Source organism: Alosa sapidissima, chromosome 6, assembly GCF_018492685.1.
Source record: "Alosa sapidissima isolate fAloSap1 chromosome 6, fAloSap1.pri, whole genome shotgun sequence".
NCBI lineage: Eukaryota > Metazoa > Chordata > Actinopteri > Clupeiformes > Clupeidae > Alosa > Alosa sapidissima.
Window position 1 is genome coordinate 2676933 of NC_055962.1, and position 20872 is coordinate 2697804.

The 20872-nt window shown below is 41.3% G+C and overlaps 2 protein-coding genes across 10 annotated transcripts in view; both read right to left on the minus strand.

The window, feature by feature from the left end:
* The window catches only part of adgrg6 (adhesion G protein-coupled receptor G6), a 97450-nt gene extending 83568 nt beyond the window's left edge, over window positions 1-13882 (minus strand). For all 8 annotated transcript variants that reach the window (XM_042095019.1, XM_042095016.1, XM_042095013.1 and 5 more), the window contains exons 1-2: window positions 13661-13882; window positions 1692-1780 (exon numbers count right to left, since the gene is read on the minus strand). In XM_042095019.1, the coding sequence (XP_041950953.1) occupies window positions 1692-1780; window positions 13661-13662 (91 nt within the window). In that variant the 5' untranslated portion in view covers window positions 13663-13882. The remainder of the gene's footprint in view (window positions 1-1691; window positions 1781-13660) is intronic.
* A 1787-nt stretch (window positions 13883-15669) lies between these two features.
* Window positions 15670-20872, minus strand: part of vta1 (vesicle (multivesicular body) trafficking 1) — a 48080-nt gene continuing 42877 nt past the window's right edge. The window contains exons 5-8 of one of the 2 annotated variants that reach the window (XM_042095035.1): window positions 18632-18743; window positions 18113-18301; window positions 17012-17086; window positions 15670-16304 (exon numbers count right to left, since the gene is read on the minus strand). In XM_042095035.1, the coding sequence (XP_041950969.1) occupies window positions 16159-16304; window positions 17012-17086; window positions 18113-18301; window positions 18632-18743 (522 nt within the window). In that variant the 3' untranslated portion in view covers window positions 15670-16158. Of the gene's footprint in view, window positions 16305-17011; window positions 17090-18112; window positions 18302-18631; window positions 18744-20872 lie in introns of both variants that reach the window. The other variant, XM_042095034.1, reaches the window with a different exon arrangement.

The window sequence follows — 20872 nt, forward strand, 5'->3', positions numbered from 1 at the left end:
CGGACTAACAACATCAGGCTCCTCCTCAAATGAACGGGGAGGCACAATCTCCAAATAGGGTGGTCATATTGATATAAAAAATACAGAAGGGGGAACCTGTGTTTGAATATGAATTGAACGGTATAAATACCTCCCCTCCAATCGCTAAAATAAGGTGAAAAAGACATTATTCTTTACATTAACATGATCACTGCGCATGCACCAACATTTCCGACATGGCTATTACAATGTTGACGGGGAAGTAAACAGAAGGCAAAAGGTCAATCATGCCGTTTTCAACAATGCTGTCACTTATATTACAGGAAGGGGCGGGGTGTGTGTAGACAACTATGAACTATACCATTTCCCAGCGGGGTGTGTGTAGACAACTATGAATTATAAGTTTAAGTAAGTATAAGTATATATACTCTTTTGATCCCGTGAGGGAAATTTGGTCTCTGCATTTATCCCAATCCGTGAATTAGTGAAACACGCTCAGCACACAGTGAGGTGAAGCACACACTAATCCCGGCACAGTAAGCTGCCTGCAACAACAGCGGTGCTCGGGGAGCAGTGAGGGGGTTAGGTGCCTTGCTGAAGGGCACTTCAGCCGCGCCTACTGGTCGGGGTTCGAACCAGCAACCCTCCGTTTACAAGTCGAAGCGCTAACCTGTAGGCCACGGCTGCCCCTAAAAAAATAAGAACCCATGGGTCTCGGGTTATTTTGGCCCATGTGGCCAGTTGAACCTCAGAATACAGTCTAACCGTCGGCACGTGGCTGTCAGCAGTTGGGCTTTGCGCCGGCATTATTGGGAGGCGGATGGGGCTGGTGGCGAAAGGGTGTCGAGTCCCTGGGAGACCGCCTATTATACCATTTCCCCAGCGGTATACTTAATACTTAAAGTGCATCTTAACAAGGTTAGTAGTATTGAAAGAGCTGATTGCATTAGGTAGAGAGCATGCTTGTGTTAGGTGCATTGTGCATAGGTGCAGATCTGAAACAAACAGTAGAGCTTGCACAAACATGAAAAAGTCACATAAAAAGACAAAAACAAAGTAAGAAAGAAACAGCACTGTAGAACCTGATAATGTAATAAATCCCAGATAATGTAATAACCCTGATAATGTAATACAAATTTGCACTTGAATCCATTGAAAATGTAATTAAACCTGATAATGTAATAACTTCCCGATAATGTAATAAAGTGCATTTCCCAATAATGTAATACACTTAAAAAAAAACAGTTTAAACACAGCGCCCCCCAGAGGTCAAAGGTCACGAGACCCTCACTATGCTATGTGTAAGTGTGGTGCTATTTTGAGCCTTGTTAGTGGTATAGAAATTTCTTTTTACTGTACGTGTGCCCCGAAGGCTAGCGTTAAACACTAATTAGCGGTTTGCAATAAAACTGGTCACATTCGACTAGCATGAAAATAAATCCCAGTGAATGGCCGAACTCGGTATACATTTGTTATTAACCCCAGGTTCATTTTGCGCCGGAATTGTCCTTTAAGGATGCTTGCGAGCTAGAGTTGCCTACACAGTATCACCACTTGAACCCAAGTAACGTGTGGTCTGCTGTTAAATTATTACAATATTAGGGAATTATTACATTATCGGGTTCTACACTTTGTGAAAATTGACATCAAGAGTATGGCAAATCAGTCTTCAGGTAATAAATGGCAAGTAGGAGGAAAAATGTTCTGTGTACCTGATTGTTGGAGGTATATCAACTGCAGGGCGACTGGGAACAAGAGCTGGACCTTCCATCTTGACCACCTTCCAGTGATTTCAAGCATCCTGAAACATATGATGTAGAAAAAGTAAAATAATGCTAAAAAAGGTGCAATGTATGTGGAAAAGTGAGCACTCTTCTGGTAGGCTAGCTTGACTGGGCTGAGGGTACATTGCATGCAACCTAATTCCATTTCACTACATTTTTTACAATAGTATCTCACTGGTTTAATTGAGTAAAAAGAGGTATACAAGATCATTATGTTAATCTCACAGGACATGAACACAGGAAAGCAAATCAAACCTTGAAGGAAAGCAAATTTATTCTGAGAAATGCATCATAAAGGAATAAATATATTTATAACAAATGTACACAAATATTTGCACCCCTGTATTTAACCCACTTTGAACAGCATTCACTCTTCTACTATAGTCCTTTTTCCATAAGATTTTTAAGCGAATTAACTCTTTTTGTATATATGATGTAATTTTGAGCGATATTGTATGCAACAAAATGGTTTTCCATTCAACAACCATTCAACGATTCTAGCTTATTAAAATGATGTCATCATGTCCCTGTTAATGCACATTTTTCTACTGTGCTGGACATTTTTCCAACAGATGTAGCGAGCACTTCTAGCAAATGTATCAAAGGTATGGAAGACTATTGTGAGGTGAACGTCTTGGTGCGCGAGACAAAATATAGATTTCCACGCTAGCTTTGTGAACATTCTGAGCAGGGGTCACAGTAACTTACATAGCTCCAACCCTTTTCCATCACATTAATATCAAATGAACTCTGCTAATCCACCTCTGGCGAGCGAATAAACTTAGCACGACAAAACCGACGTTACATCGATATAAGTCCTTTTCCATCACGTGTTGTACTAACTTTTTGATGTGCATAGTTTTTAAGCTAATTAACTTTTAAATGGAAAAGGGGCTTATGACATGCAGTAGATATTGATTTAAAATGGCCAGTTATTTCATGGAGTTTGTGATATCATACACTCTGTTGAGGTTCCCAGGGCCTTTGGAATGAAAAAAAGCCCCACAACATCACAGATCCTTCATCATACTAATCAGAAGCATTTGGGGTTCTTTTCAGTATAGTCATTCTGTATGCCAAACAGACATGGGAAGTAAGTAAGTACAACTACTCAAGTACTGAATCAATCGTTGGTAACACTTTACTTTAAGGTATCTACATAAGAGTGACATGACACTGTCATGAACACATGACACTGTCATGACACAAATTTAACCCTAACTTGTCATGACAAAAACACTTACACAAGTCATAAATGTTTATGACATAACACTTCTGTACTCCCAAGTGCTATTGCGCCACACATTGTAGTTCTCTTGTTTATTCGCTTGGAAAATCGCCACGTTTCATGTTGTGTGACCTTACACATTTTTATCAACTACTCGTGCAACTGTATTTCAGTAGGGAAAACGTGGATGTTTTTGATTACTGCTATCTTCCTCCCTCTATTGCTACGTCTGAGCCCGCCAGCATACATGTAGCAACATTCTAACACATTCACGCCACGCACCAGAGCGTTTGAGGGCACGTACCGACACGGGAGAGGTATGACTCAACTCGTGAAAGTTAAGGAAAGAACATATATTACTACTGACATTGGGTGGCGTGTTACTTTAAGTAGGCTAAATTGTCACGTGCAATAGTGTGAGGGCACAGCTATTATTAGCCTTACGGTAGCGTGACTTTGAAGCGGATGACTGACTATGCAGTTTCAACCATGCAATGAGTCTTTTTCTGCCCCCTAGTTAAAGGAGAATTCCGGTGTGATATTGACCTAAAGTGTATTGAAACATGATACCGAGTGTGAACGTATGTCTCATAGCCCATCTCGGCTTGTCCCCTGCACTCCAAAATCTGGTGCTAGTTAGCCGATGCTACCAACAGCTTTTTCAGTAGTGGTGCTTCGGCATCGGGCTAGCCATGCAAATAAATCACTGTTTTACACCCATTTACGAGGCTCAATGTATCTCCACACTTCATTGGTAGACTTCCGAGGGCCCTGACATTTAAAACGAGACATTGAGAACTTTGAAAAAGCACTGGTAGTTTACTTACAAGACGATTTATACAGACAGTATCTTCACGAAGTTTAACGTTTGCAGCCATCTTGAATTTAGTCACGATAAGTCGAGCAACGAGTAAGAATGAACAGGTATGATAAGGGATCAGATTCCAAAAATAATTCAGTGGAAATGCATGGATTCCAGTTTCTTCCAGTAGCAGCAACTGGAATCCATGCATTTCCACTGAATTATTTTTGGAATCTGATCCCTTATCATACCTGTTCATTCTTACTCGTTGTTCGACTTATCGTGACTAAATTCAAGATGGCTGCAAACGCTAAACTTCGTGAAGATACTGTCTGTATAAATCGTCTTGTAAGTAAACTACCAGTGCTTTTTCAAAGTTCTCAATGTCTCGTTTTAAATGTCAGGGCCCTCGGAAGTCTACCAATGAAGTGTGGAGATACATTGAGCCTCGTAAATGGGTGTAAAACAGTGATTTATTTGCATGGCTAGCCCGATGCCGAAGCACCACTATTGAAAAAGCTGTTGGTAGCATCGGCTAACTAGCGCCAGATTTTGGAGTGCAGGGGACAAGCCGAGATGGGCTATGAGACATACGTTCACACTCGGTATCATGTTTCAATACACTTTAGGTCAATATCACACCGGAATTCTCCTTTAATACCTGGGAGTCAGTTTGGAGTCACTTAGATAAGGTGTCACTATAGAATATAATTAATGTATTTCGGGGGAAGTAAGGGAAGTTCTGTGTACACTTGTGCAAAAAAATGCGCTACGTCAATGGAAAACTTTTCCTGGTCCCTAAAATGACGCCAGGATATTTCTAAAAGTTCGTACTGAAAGGCAAGTCTTTCACATTCATATTCGGTTACATCTGCCAAGAATGATAGAGAGCTGACACGTTGAGTAACGAGTAATGAGTAGCCTAATGAGTAAATTAGCTCTACCGTAAAACCTTATAGCGGCGTGGACAAAGGGAATGACTGCTAATGTGTTTAATCTTCACCTCAATAAAGTCAGGGCTTAACAGTCAAAACGTGAAATTTGTTCACAATATAAAAGTGTATACTGTATACTGTCAAATTATGCGAAAACGTAAAATTCAACATTTTAACCCATACGTTTGTTTATCGTGGATTTTCTCAAAATAGCACCATGCGCAAAGCGACTGGTTTCGCCTTGCAGGGTCACAAATATAAGTGTTAAAAAGAAATCCTGTGGTAAAAATATTAGTTGTAACACATCTTCTGATATACATTTAAACAAAAATACATATTTTATAGGTGAGGTAACGTTCAATCTAGAGTGCCGGCCAGAACATTGCATAAGGCCAGGATGTGTATTGAAGCACAGAAATGCAGAGGCAGGAGGATGAGGGATGATACCACTTGTATTCAAATCAGAAGTAATGTAGACTACATGAATGCATATGTGTGGTTTGGATATCAAATACACCGTGCAAACCAAAGACAAAAGTTCAATGGTTACGCACGCACACACACACTTAGCTTCCCAAAGCAGGCTAGCAACAAGGTAAGCATGAATATGCTAACATTCGTTCCCCTCGTTTCCCCACAAACTGTACTCCGATATTGCAAAGTCATGAACAGCCATATGCAAACTCATCAATTAAATAAACAATGTGTGTTCTCACATTTGTCCATTGGCAATGACGTAGGCACTGGTACTCTAAATCAAATTAAAAGACACGGAATAACAATTGAACCAATACATTCATCCCGTCAACAACAAATCCTGAACCAAATAAGATAAAAGTCCAGAACCTTTTTTACAGCCGTCCCCAAATGTATATGGTACATTTGCACCAAACAAAAGGCAACACTGTACTAAGCTGAGCATGCTTAAAGAGGCTGGCTGTTATCTTCAGCTGGAAGAGCAGGCAGGATTACCAGCCGGGCAACGGGTTGGGTGTACGCTCTATCCTTGACCTTCACGTCCGCAGACCTGATGTGACCATCAGGGCTGGGGTGAACCTTGATGATGTGCCCAGTAGGCCACAGGGCCCTAGGGAGCTGGGGGTCCATGATCATTGCAACAGAGCCCTCCATGACATTTAGGGCTGCAGCTATCGATTATTTTTGAATCGAGCACTTGAAGTAATGCAGTTTTTTTAAGGGTTATAATAATTATGTCTGGGGTAGGCGATAGGTGTGGTACCCTAACCCAGTGGTTCTCAAATGGGGGTATAAGTATAAGTATATATACTTTTTTGATCCCGTGAGGGAAATTTGGTCTCTGCATTTAACCCAATCGGTGAATTAGTGAAACACAAACAGCACACAGTGAACACACAGTGAGGTGAAGCACACACTAATCCCGGCGCAGTGAGCTGCCTGCTACAACGGCGGCGCTCGGGGAGCAGTGAGGGGTTAGGTGCCTTGCTCAAGGGCACTTCAGCCGCGGCCCACTGGTCAGTGCTCGAACCGGCAACCCTCCGGTTACAAGTCCAGAGTGCTAACCAGTGGGCTACGTGTACCCCTGGTGGTACGTGAAGGCACTCCAGGGGGTACGTGAGCTTTTAACCCTTAAAACCCGATTGACGCAAAGTGCGTCAAAAAACACACCCTTTCTTCCCTGTTACATTGCTCCGCAACTGTTCATCACAGTGAGATGAAACCTTTATTGTGTGACAGAGCAGAAGTGGGACTTTCCAACGAGACAACGCACTTGTCTGTACGTTAAAGTATGAAAATAAAAAAAAATCATGAAATTAAATCAAATTGCATCATATTTACAGTCTTTACTTCTCTGTGTTCACCTGCGCACTCATTACTCTCGTTTGAATTATTCGCGAACCTGTGAACGCATAGATATGGCAAGCATATCAGATGAAAGCGGAGACACAGGGCTATCCATTGCATTGGTAGCAAGTATGTTGATCCTTCTGGCTTATGAAATCAGACGAAGTGACTACAAAATAATGACGTCATGTACAAAAACCAATGCTGCACACCCATTACTCTCGTTTGAATTACTCGCGGACCTGTGATCGGATAGATATGTCACACATGTCTGGGTTATAAAACTGACGAAGAGACAAGCAAAATAATAACTTCATATAGCTCGACTTACCTCACGTTTTTGTCTGTTTTTGTAGTAAAGCATGTTTATAATCCAACGCTATTGTGTGTTTCTCTATGGCAAAGAATGTTCATAATACGGTTTTGAGATCCTACCAAATTCCTGCATGGCATCCAATTCAACGCTCATATTGCATCCCAATTTGTTCGGCAAAGAAACACCTTTTTTGCCTTTACTTTGTTCATGGCAATGCAGTAAAAAGTTGTAGAGAATCATGAGTGCAGACTCCATAGGCACACACAGGCTATACTATAACACGTAAACTCGGGTCAAGTCAGGTCAGATCAGTTCGTGTCACAGATATGGAGCGCAGAAAGGTCATTAAATCACTAAATAAAAAAATGCCATTTATTTCTGTAAGGCACACACACACATTTCTGTAAATTGCTCAGCCCCAGAGAATTCCTCGACCATGGCAATGATATTGCCAGATTCAGGACAGAAATGCATGTAGAGCTATGAGCTTGCTGTGGTGAGATACATGTCAAAATATAAGAATTTTTATAATACACTTTTTATATTTTAATTCTTTAAAAATCAAAATATCATGAAATGATGGCAGATCTGGATAGCCTAGACTCTGCTGAAAAAAACTATATATAATGTGTGTGGCACTTACAATGACCAGAATAAATCCTTATGAATAAAGGTAGTAAAAATGCCCTAAAAACAGCTTAGGGTTTAAATATACATAGATTTAAAAAGTAGAATCCATGCAAAGATACTTTAAAAAAAATATTTAATACATATTTCATGAAAATATAAGTTCATAAAATTAATTTTATATTTCAGTAGGCTATTCAATTTCATAATCCTAAATACCCAGAGTCCCCCCCATACCAGGATGGTTCGACCCAACCTGTCACATGCCACCCGCCATCACCTGTCAATCACTGTCAAAACTCAAACAATGGAGTCGTGGTTGAAGTTTATGGATGGAGTCATGGTTACAAAGTTTAAGAAATTAGACACTGATGTCACAGTGTTCTGTTTTAAGTCTTGTTTTCTCAACTAAAAATGCTTTGCGCTGGTTAGGGGGTACTTGGCTGAAAAAATATTTCACAGTACATCACTGAAAAAAGGTTGAGAACCACTGCCCTAACCTAACACCGGGAGTGTGTGTGTGTGTGCTCGGATGAGCTCTCCGGTCTCGTCAAGCTCTGGGGACAGGTTTAGGAGACGGCTACTGCGTGGGACTGGCTTCCCTGTCTTAAGGAGACATGGGACTAACTTCCCTATCTTAAGGAGAGTTTATTAGGGAAACTGCCGCGCTGGGCCCTCCTTAGGAGAAGTGCCTCGGCCTGGCGATAATCCATTCAAGCAGCAATCCTCTGCAGCTGCCCCATGCAGCTCCTGGGCAGTGGCCTGTAGCAGTTCCTTCCAGGTGTTATAATGGTGCAGATCCAGGGCTGCTTGACTTTCAGTCGACAATGTCACCCCACAGAAGGTTGCCTGGCGAAGCTCAGTAGGGTCTGGAAGATCTCCCAGTGCACTGGTAAGATCTGCAGGCCACTAGTCGGGATCCATGAGCAAAAATGGGGCCATTGACTCCATCGGTTAGGTCTTGCCAGTTCTTGCAGTGTTTTGCCATGGGTTATATCGTCGGCGGAGTTCTGGGCAAAGTCGACATATCGCCATGTGTGGTGTGGGGTTAGTTCTTGGATTTCGGCTACACAAGTGCCAATGAAGACTTTGAAACGGCAAGATTCCAAGTCAAGTCAAGTCGGCTTTTATTGTCAATTTCTTTACATGCACTGGTCATACAAAGAATTGAAATTTCGTTTCTTACTTTCCCATGCAGACATAGACATGCTTTAAATACAGACATAGACATACTATGGACATAGCCATAGACAATAAACATTAAATTAAAGTGCAAGACTGAAATATAGAACATGTATGTACCAAAATAGAAATATAGGACATATATATAAAAAAAAAAAATAGAGGTAGTTGTGTTGTATATTTCTATAGTCTTAACAGTTACATGAAGTTTAAACTTGTGCTTGTGTGACCTGTATATTTACATTGATATGCAGTATGCAGTAATTCAAGTATATCAGGCTTGATGTGAAGCAGCAACACGTTTGGCTGCGCAGTCACAGTGCAGTTCCACATGGCGGTGTTGGGGGGGGGGGTTTGGTAGACAGGATCCTAGTTTCCTAGGTTCCTGGTTGGCTGGTGGGGGGGGGGGGGGGCTGTCAGTGATGGGAGAGTGGGTAGAGTGTTCAGCATCCTGATTGCTTGGTGGATGAAGCTACTTGCCAGTCTGGTGGTGCGGGAGCGGAGGCTCCTGTACCGCTTTCCAGAGGGCAGGAGGCTGAACAGTTTGTGTGCAGGGTGGGTTGTATCCTTGACAATCATTAGTGCTTTGCGGGTGAGGCGGGTGGTGTAAATGTCCTGCAGGGAGGGGAGTGGTGCTCCAATGATCCTCTTAGCTGTGTTAACAGTGCGCTGGAGGGTCTTCCTGTTCTGATCTGTGCAGCTTCCGCCCCACACTGTGATGCTGCTGGAGACGATGCTCTCGATGGTCCCTCTGTAGAATGTAGTCATGACAGGAGGCGTGGCACTTGCCTTCTTCAATTTGCGCAAGAAGTAGAGGCGCTGCTGGGCTTTCTTCGCCAGTGATGCTGTGTTGGTGGTCCAGGAGAGGTCCACCGATCGCAGCCAGGTCAGCACTGTTGTAGAGTCAGTCCACATGACTATCTTCTTAATCTCTAAAGTAAGCTCATCACCAAGAAGCTTAGAAAGCTGAGCTCCTGTAAGTGCGCCACACAGCTCCAGCCGGGGCATAGAGTTCAAATGTCTTGGTGCTACTCTAGACTGAGCCATTACAAATGCCAGATGCACTCTGCCATCATTTCCCACTGTTCTGAGGTATGCCACCGCCCCATAGGCCTGCTCAGAGGCATCACAAAATATGTGAAGCTCTCTTCCTCTCACTGAAGCTGAGATGTGAAGCTCTCTTCCTCTCACTGAGGGAGACTGACTTGAGGGAGGAACTGCAGCTCTTCTTCCCAGTCTTTCCGCTGCTGAATGAGACCTGGTGGGAGCTGGGGATCGTCCCAACCTCTGTGCTTGTCCCACAGGCATCTCACCAATATCTTTGCCTTTGTGGTGTAGGGCAGGATAAAGCCTAGGGGGTTGTATTGGCTGGCAAGCACTTTGTACTGTAGATGTTACACATAGTAAGTTCACCATAGTGCACTGAGCGGCATTTGTATCCTAACATGTCGGTGGAGAAGTGCCAGCTGAGGCCTAGTGTTGACTCAGGACTGTCTGTCTTGTCTTGTGCAAGCCAGAGTTCAGCGCTGTTGGACCTGAGATTTTCAGGGAGGTGGCTAATGACATCGGGTTCATTACTGGCTCACTGGCAGAGCTCGATTCCAGCTGAAGACAGGAGGGCTATTAGCTTATCCACTAGGTCTCTCGCCAATGTGGTGGTTGGGAGACTCTGAAGGCAATTATCAACATGAAAACATCTCTCAACAGAAGTTTCCACCTCATCTTCTGGCTGGCTGTTCTTCCTTGTGTGGTGCTGCAAGGCGAATAGCATGGGCTACACGAAAAGGAGTACCTGCCATTCATATACCGCGGCAGGCTTGGTTTGACACAGATCACGCCACACAAAGCGCAGGAGAGGAACAAGAGAACTTGGTGGAACATGCTCTTTATGTCTCCACTCCCAGCTACCTCATGCTTGCGAAATCTGAGGACTCCCAGTAGTGATGCCCCAGGTAGAAGGTACTCATTTAGGTTCTGTCCTCGATGCTGGTATGAGCAGTTGAATACCAGGCGTTGTTTGCCATTATGGCTAACAAGATGGTGGGGAATGTACCACACCTCATCTCCTCTATTAAAGTATGATGGGTCCAGCTTAGTGACCAACTCAGCCTGTAACAGCTTCTCGATCTCTGCCAATATATTTTAGCCATCTCTCGATCTCTCTGGAGTCTTCTCTCTACTGCCCGCAGACTAGACATGACTGCATCGGAGGTGGCTTGAAGGCATGGCATATCTATGTAGCGTAGCAAAGGGGTAGCATAGCGCAATATGCCATCCACCTCCACATGGGTTGTCTTGTCTTGTAGCAGGCCGAGTGCCTTGCTTTGAGTGTGTCACTACTTTGTTGCTCCTGAGGGGTATGATGTCGGCGTGCCAGTTTCTCAACATGCACAAGCACTGCTGTGGGCTGGACAACTGGCAGATGACACTTGAGGGACCTTGTAGCATCCAGCCTAACCTGGTGTGGATAGCAGCCAGGCCACCTGGGGGCCCCAGGCGTACAGGCTCAGTGGGCTTGATGAGGTGTGGATGGTCACTGTCTATGAGCAGCAGCCGTCGAATCTTCTTGAAAGGCTGGAGGGGTAACCCGGACAGATGCTTATACTTCTTCTGGAGTGATTGGGTAGGTGTGAGCAAGATCAATGCGAGTTGATGTGAAGGCATTGGTGATGTGATACTGAAGACTTTGGCCTACCCCTGGGTGAGATGGCAAGTGGTGAAACAGGAGCGCGGGTGCCTTTATGATAGTTAGCCATAAAGGGCCCATGGGCTGAGGCTGCTGGTAGCAGTTGGCCTTGTGACGACTGATTCCGCTTGGCTGCTAAAGTCGCATCGTTTAAGACTTGAAGTTCACTCATTAGTTGAGGTTATGAATCATCACCTCTCCCAAACTGTGGTGGCAGCCAGTCGATTTCCTCATCATCATCATCGACATCACTGGCTGGATCTAAGTGATTGGCATGCACCTCTTTTGTTGACTGACCTCATGCAGTGTTCGCCTGCTGCAGCAAGTCAATGTATGCATAGCAAATCAAATGTATGCATACTTTTGGGATAATGTGATCTTGAATGCAGAATAAACCATGGCAATGCTTTGACTTAGTAAAAACAAACTTTGTCCATGGACTGATTGTGACAAAGTTTATAGAAATTGCATTGTTGGAACTCTGGGGTACACCACAATAATTATGCTTTCAGCAAATAACAAATTAACAATGTCTTTAACAAAAAAACATACTTTTGTGTCTGATGTGTGATGTTGTGAACACTGTGGTAGATCACAAAGCAGTGACATGGCAACTTGATGCGTCAATCTAATTGATGTGGCCGCTATCTTAAATGTAATGAAAAATGTCCAAAATTGATGATCTTCTGACGAAGCCTTACGAAGGTACCGGACTGTTTATTTTTTCTAAGTTTTTGTCCAGTACAGCCAAACAGGAAGTGAGATCAAATCTCAGCAGCTGTTTGATGAACTGACACCATGAAATTGGAACCCTTTCCTGAGATTGGTTAGACTGCTTAGAGTTGGTTAGACTGCTCGGGACACTGGACAACACTTCACATCAGCTGCAAAAGCTACTGGTCAGACAGTGTAGTGTTTTCAGCTTGAGCCTACAACAAAACTGTAATAAGGACCGGTACAGGAAGTCATTCAATGTCATACAATAATTCCCCTCTGTGCCTGGAGAGCAGGCACATCTTCTTAAAGGCAATGCAGTTTACAGTGATTTTAAGATAGGCCTACAACTTCTTTTTTAAATCTAGTAGCATACAGTGTACACTCAATATTTGTTTAAAAGGTTTACAAGCATTTTATCAATGTCAACTGGTTTGTTGGTGGTGTTTGCAAGTTTTCTTTTTTACTTTTAGGTAATGTTAATGTTAAGTAGCTCGTTATTTTAAGACCTAATTTTACAAACCTGAATACTGCTATTTCAAGGGAAAATGCGTCTGTATGTGCGTCTATTGCACCTTAAAAGCCGTTTGGTTTTTGCTCTAATTTGTATGAATGATCTATCTATTTATCTATCCATCCATCAATCCATCCATACTGCATGTCTACAGAAGTTTCCTGATTGGTTAATATGGCTGCACCATCTTCACATTTTAGTTTCTTATAGCTCAGGTAAGGGAAGTCTATCTTTACTTTAGTCATAATTGCTTTTAAGAAAGCACGTGGGCAGGAGTAAAATAAAGCGATTTTTAGATATTGTTTGCTTTAGCCCCTTGGTGGGTGCCCCACCCTTTACATAGCCTAACTTATTTCATGTTTACATATCCTAACAGTTTACTAAGTTAACAACTGGGCCTACACAAATTAATGTAGCCTAGGCCTATGTGACTATCTGTTTTTCAGTTGACGCAATTTACTGAGGACTTGAATTCATTACATAACTGCAAAGCTATTAAACAAGAAGACAAAAAAAGGGTTTGCATGCCATTATGTTCCTACAGTCAGTCTGCAATGAATACTTGTAGCCTACTGAAAGAAGACATTTGTCACTGGAATCACAATATAGGCAGTAAGACCAATCACACTGGTGTGCCTGTTCAATGCAAACAATCAGATATCATCAGAGGTTGCTAGTATAACAGAATTGGTAGCCTATATGGCAAATAACTGACTAAATTTTTTTTTTTTTTTTTTTTTTAAAATACAAAGTCAGGTTCAGTCCTAGCCTTATAGATTCTATTATATGATCAAGGGAGAAAAGTGGCTACCAAAAGCGTTTTCTTTCAGTTCTGCTAAGACTGCATTTCAAATCAAATACACACAATCAACAAGTGTTACCCAATACAGCCAACCACATTAAAATGCACTAAACAGTGCTGTTGTGTCCTGTAACATTTAATTAAACTAGGCTACTCACTCTATAGGCTACTCTCTATCTCTCTCTTAGAAGATAGTTTAACTATCTTCACCATTTCTACTTACCGACTGTGGAAGGCAAAGGATCATGCAGAAATATTTGAACTTACATCGTTTGTCACTGAGGCTCCCCCGTCTGTAGAAACATTTCGACCGGTCATTCAAGTTCTCAGATTTTAGAGCTGTTAGGCTACTTCAGCAGCACATGAAAATATTCAATGATACCGGACTTCTCGCAAATTGTGATAAATTGTAGTTGCCTCTGCTTCTATCTGCAACAAGACAATTACAGCTGAGGAAGTCGATGTAAGTGTTCAAGTCCAATCTCGAGCTCTTGCGCCCCACCCTGTCATCGAATCCCTTGGGAACTATCAAAGTGACCTTAACATACTGCAATGCTAAATCATTTCATGCGCAGCACACGCCTGAGTTCGCGTCTATTCAATAAAACAAAATAAACACACGCCTACATTGAAAATGGCCTGTAATAGTGAGAAACATTTCACATAAAAACAGCCTGACGAACATCAACCCTTTTGGGGTTTTATTTCTTCCTTTTTATTTAGCTTTACCCTTATTCCTAGTTCTTAAGTGTTCAGTAGCCTATCGTCATATTTTTGCCATCAAACCAGCTAAATGTGTTTGAGTAGCCTATATTTTGAATTTGGTTCCAAAACGCTATAGGCCTATTCACCATTTTTATGAATTTTCATAAATCATTTTTTTTTTTTTACAATTTGTTTAGCAAGTAATTTCAGTAGAACTGTAATTTGGTATTGTTATTGTATGTATCTTTACTCAATCAAAACAATAAAACCGCAATTTGATTGATATTACCTGAAATAACATGACTTTTTTTACAATGTGTACAATTTTTTTTTTATGATGTTTTTACAAATGGATAGGATAGCGTTTTAGAACTAAACTATTCATTTGAATAGGCCTATCAAGTATTTTAATTCTTCATTTGTTAGGGATTATCAGATACTTTTAGTGTTTTCATGATTTAGATAGATAGATAGATAGATAGATACTTTATTGATCCCCAGGGGAAATTCAAGCACAAAGTATATGGTGTTTGGACATCCTAATCTCCATTAGACCTACCACTGTCATACATACTTTTTATAGCCTAGTCCACTCATTTTGCAAAGATCTGTTGTGAGGATAACCTCAGAGGAGGGTTCCTTTGACAACCCTCTTTAGTAGGCTACATAGGAGTCAGACATTGCACAAACTGGAAAATCCCATTTGATTTCAATTTGCATGCCCTCTACAGTCATGGGCATGGCAGAAGGAAGAGATTCAGGCAGATATGGATGGCTACACTGATTGTTCTGCCAGTTTGTGGATAAGGCAGGTGCCATTTTCTCACACTAATAAAAAAGACTTACCACAACAAGTTAACACATTGAGCATTAATGAGATAAATTTGAATATCCCATTGAACATCACCATAATTAATCTATTGTTTCAGTGTTTATAATTGTACAGTATATGAAATGTAAATGCTAATGTTAACTTTAAGTAGTTCTCGGCAGAATAGAATAATACAGATGTAGGATCTTGAAAAGAAAGGTGAAGAGAAAGGGGGTTAAAGGGACAAATGAAAAATGAGAAGAGAGAAAAAGTGACAAAAGGGAAACAAGGTGGAGGGAAAAACAGAGAACAGGTAGGCTACAACACAAACACAACAATGTGGTTACACTGCGATTAGGTGTTGCACATAATTCATTTACAACTGTAATCTAGTTAACAGTGGTCTTTGAGTAACTGTCTAAAACTATGCTGGTCCTTGAATTTGAAGGAACTGGGCATGGAAAGTATTTGAATTTCATGTTCAAGGTCTTGGAGATATGTCCACGGCTGTGTGTGCTCTCAAAAACAATCCTCTGTTCCTGTAGTCCTGGCTCTAAATGGGAGAAAAAGGGTCTCAGACCGAGCCCTAGACTATTCCAGCCTATCAATGCTACTCCACTGGTATGGAGGAAAGGGGTGTATTTGATCAGTGATTGAGCTAAGATATCAACAACCTTTGTTCAAGAACACCACATTTCAGAACACCACATTTAACTACAAAACAATAAACCCTTCACAAATGCAGATATAGTACAGCATGTTGAAGTGTTAAAGATACGTTTCAGGTTTTTATTTGAATCAGATTTGAAAAGCAAAGCCAAATAAGAGGCACAGTGCAATGTTATACAGGATTTCTGCTCATTTTGTTATGAATGTTTAATTCAACATAACATACACAGCTTAAATATCAACATAGAAGAAGAGAAGCATATTTTAGATTTCCAGCAGACTTTCAAGTTCAGCATTTTGTCTATGAAAGAAATCAGGATCTAGCCTTACAGATCATACCTTATACCTTCACTCAGACGACGTGCAATATATCCGAATCTCCATTTCATATAATACAGTAGCAAAGGACGACTATGAAAGACATTAAAATAGGTTAAATGTAGAGACACAGTGGCCATTGTATTTGAAGTCATTTTCTGTGCTCCGAGAATCACTCTTTCCTGAAACAGCTGTGGCCTGGCTCATGGCTCTGTAGTGGGGCTCTTTTCAACTAGATGAGTGATAACTCTGAACAATGCCTTCATTCTTTGCCGGTGGTGAGCAACTTTAGGGCCTTCTGCAAGTTTTGAATGGCAGTGGTCACATCCTCATATTGCAGAGCACTGCCAGCATACTTGCAGTACTTCTGAGCCCGGGTAAAGTCTTCTGGAGTAAGCCGCACATCACCTGAAAAAAGCATGATAACCAGAGGAATACAATATTTGTTGTCTTATCATCTTTAGCTTACTTTTTTCTTTTGGATATTTCTCACTGTCTGTGTAAAGAAAATACACAAAGATAAATCTCTCCCATCATAATTGGAATATATTCTATTCACTCTAAAACCAACGTCATATCGTCATCATATGTCAATCGTGTTTTGATTCACGTTTGCTTGCACGTTTGCTTGTCTTTCAAATAAGAAAAGCTACAGTGATGGCCAAAAGTGTTGGCACCCCATGCTAAAGTTGACTGAAAAGAGGAATATAAAATCATCTTTTGGAAATTGATCTTAATGCCTTAAATGAAAAATTAGGAAATATCTAACCTTTAGGAACACCAATTTTCTTAGTGAATGAATAATGTATCATAAATTAATAAATGTTCTTCCTTAAAATACAGGGGTCATAAGTATTGCCCCTATGTTAAATTCCCATAGAGGCAGGCAGATTTTTATTTTTAAAGGCCAGTTATTTCATGGATCCAGAATACTGTGCATCCTGATAAAGTTACCTTGGCCTTTGGAATTAAAATAGCCCCACATCATCACATACCCTTCACCATACCTAGAGATTGGCATGGTGTTATTTTAGTTAGCCTATTAGCTGGTTTAATGCTCATTGAGCTCAATGCAAATCAAATGTTTACAATGTTGCTGTTAGTGGAGATCCTACCTTCTTGGTTTGTGTTCAGTAAAGATGGGTCAACTACTGGTATGCTCCTGGGAACTGGCACTGGCTTCTCAGGTTCTGCTGGGGAAAGAAATCGTTTTTACATTCTACCCTGTTTGTGTGCATCTGTCCAAACTGCTCATGTGATTCACCGGCGAGTTTTAAGAAAAAAGACTTATAAGAGCAGCTTCCTTCTCCAGTGGGAAGGCATCTGGGGATCTGGGGATGCGTGGCGAGTTTGACCAAATCAGGTTTAAACAGCTTTGGTTTGACCGAATGCGCAGTAGACCACTCAAGTTTATTCCAACAAGCGCCAGCCCAATGAAAATTAAGGTTTATACCTCACTATCCCCCTCTGAATGGTGAGGACGATTCTCTGAACTCCTTTGCAAAGGTAAACAGTCTCGGTGGGCTGTGAGTTGATATTGTGAAATGGGCCAAGTAAACCTTGGTAGCCTAAGCTAAATTACCTAAAGGGTAGCCTAGAAATCTAGACACGCCCCTAGCGGCTGCCAGGGCTAGTCTAGCAACTCTCGGTTGGCTTGTGAGCTCCAGAAATCGAAACTTAATCAGGACATTGAAATCGTGTATAGAGTCGTTTGGTGGGCTTAACATAATGATTGATGGCAGAGTTGCAACGGTTTGGCTTGAATTCCCTGCTACTTGAAAACAAATATCCTATTGCGTCCTATTGCGTGCAGAGGGAATTTGAAGGACAACTGATTATCCCGCCCCTCGGACTGAGCACTGCGAACGGTGAGTGCCCAGACCCTACATTTTAATGTGGGTCTGGCTCGCCAGGCTACCTAAAGGGTACTCTAAAAGCACAAACCTTCACCAAGGCCAAATGTATCACAAAACATTACAGAAGGTGGAAATTTCACACCATGTTGAAAGGAGCAAAAGAAAATGGAAAATGGAGCAAATTAGAGTTTCCAAAGTATAGCATGTGTTATTGTGTGTCTGTTCAGTCTATTGGATGTACGCCAACATGAGATGGATTTTTTTTTCGCCATAAGATGGTATTCACAAACTTTCTACAAAGTTGATATCTAATAGCCAGCATTCAAATTCCACTTTCAAATAACTGGAAACTTTCCATACCTGTAGAAAAGGGAATCTCAGCAGGTGTGTTGGCTGGAGCATGAGCACCTGGGGATATCTGAATATTGTTGCAGTTGGGAGCAGCTGTAGTGGCAGGTCCTTGGTCAGGTGTGTGAAAGGATGACTTGGGCTGATAATGAGATGATGGGTCCTGAGCAGATGACCCATCATCTGTGCCGATCATGTCATCTGCAAGACACACACACACACACACACACACAAAATGCTATAAAAAAAAGTTCAAGGGGACCCAATTCCAAAATACCAGAAGGATGGCTTATTTGACCCATCACAATAAATATTGCATGCTTAATTAATATCAGTTCAAGTTTCAGCTTTTCAGAGTTAAACACCCTATATTTGTATTATTTTATATACATAATCCTGTGAGGTAAGTACCCATAAGGCATACGATAACAACTTCAATATTCCAATAATATCAGAGGAAGTCACAGAGAGGCCCAGAAAAGTCCCAAATGTACTGTAATAACAGGTATCACAGCAAGTGTCACAATTTACCATATGTTTCTCCATCCATTCCAATTGGGCCAGGTTGAGGGGTCTCGCCATTCTTGAGACAGTTGTGAATGTGAGTTGCCTTCCACCTTGCATATTTCCTGTGCTGAACGTTCTAGAGAAATAAATAATTTCGGAGAAAAGATTACAATTGGTAAATCTGTTGGCACAATGTTGGTTGGAGAAAAAGCAGTGTAAAATGCATGGGCCTAGGTTTAGATGGGGACCATGGTGACTAGTCCCCATCAATATTTTGAGATGACAAAATTGTCCTCACCGATATTTTAGCGAACTCGTTGGTGTAATTTGGACCCAATTCGACGGCCTGGACGACTGCCACTGTCATTTGATTGGCTGAAACCGAATGGGGGACTCTCTGACACGCATGTGAATGTCAAAGCATAGAACACTACTTCGCTTTGTGGTGTCACTGCAGTGTTTCCCATACATTGACTAATCTGTGGCGGGGCGCCACAAAATAAAAATCGGCCGCCACAGATTAATATTCTATGTTTAATTTAATTTAATTTAAATTATAAAAGGTCAAAGCCTTGCATTGCTATTGAGCTGCGCTTTTTACGCACGCAGCCTTTCCTTGCCCTGCCCCGCTCTCTCTCGTAGCCTGCTGCCCCTCCTCTGCATGTGCATTTAACAAAATATTCATGATTGTTGAAGGATTGTTGTTGTCACATAGAAACATTGCATAGAAGACGTCTGGCTAAATTGCTATTAAATCCGCTTAGCAACGTGACCATGCTGCGCAAATTTGTTCAAAACTGCTGCATTGAAGTGATCTCTGCTAAGGTCTTATCACAACATATTAGGCTACATTGAAGAGACTAAACTAAGTTATGAAATCAAGCAGTATCTCAAAGCTAATGTTAGAATACTGTTTGGATGTCGAATTTAGCATGCTTAGCCTACTTACAGCTGCTTGTCAATTTCGTTGAAGGGCTCATTTTATTGACTCTGACACTGAATGTTTGCAAAATTCCCAATGTAAATGGAAAAGTGTTTTCCAAAATTCAAAACTGCTTGTCCCAAGGGGAAGTAGGCCTACGAACCTTTATTTTAACTATGCAGAAAACGTTATGAAATGCATCCACACATCAGCAGCCTTTCAACTGTGTTACAATTGCAAGCCCCCCCCCCCCCTAAGTTACCAGGGCTGTCTGCCAATAAATAACCCAAAAAAGGCCAGGCTAAAACATTTGAATATTCTCTTTGCCCTTCAGAATTTACATTTTTGCCCCTTTTTGTGCTTTGTAGGTCATATATTCCACAAAAGAAGAAAAGGGGCATACAGAGCTTTTTCATTACGAGTTTTGGTAGCTGCTTAGATAATTCACGTCTCCTGCCTTAAATGGAGGACGGCCAAATTCACACTCCTCTGTTGATTTGCTCGCGGAGTAGCCTACTCATCATACAGATATCACACCACAGCACATCACATGAAAATTAACGTTGAACTTAGGCTACATTACATTACATCATATTTACATTCTGCATATGGCTCTGCACACCAATTACTCTAGGTGAAATTTCTCACAAACTCTTTACTCAACGCATAGCAAACCGTATATCACAATAAACAGCAGACATTGCCAAATACGAGGATAACACATACCTCTGTAGCCTACAATAAGCCTCCAGACACTTTTAGTAAAGTTGCATTGAAATCAATCAACAAGAGTATTTTGTCAGGCAATTAATCAATTTAATCAATATCTGAGATGTGTGAAACACTATTTGACTGAAATGGTAGGCCTAACCAGAGATAATCTCAGAAATATTTTTTTAATGAAACAAATGACTAAAATGTTTTGACTAATATTGGACTAAGATACGCTACCTTGAGTTCTTCTTTTGACAGAAACTAGACTAAAATTACAAGACGTTTAGTGAACTAAAACTTGACTAAGAAAATGTTTATGTGAATGACTAATAAGGACATTTGACACAAGACTAAGACTAACATTACAAAATGGGGGATACGTGTCCCTACCCAAGCTGAGATCAAACCTACAGCCTTGTATCCCTGTATATGGATCACAGTATTTTTTCCAGATTGTTGAAGAACGCAAGACCAATGGATTAATGTCAAATGACATGAAGGGGTACAGACTGTAAAACATAGGGTTTACATTTGTTACATTTACATAGGGTGTTCTAGACATGTATATTTTCCATTGATTTCTCAGCTACTAACAAGTTCATAATATCACCCGTAAATAATTGTTCAAA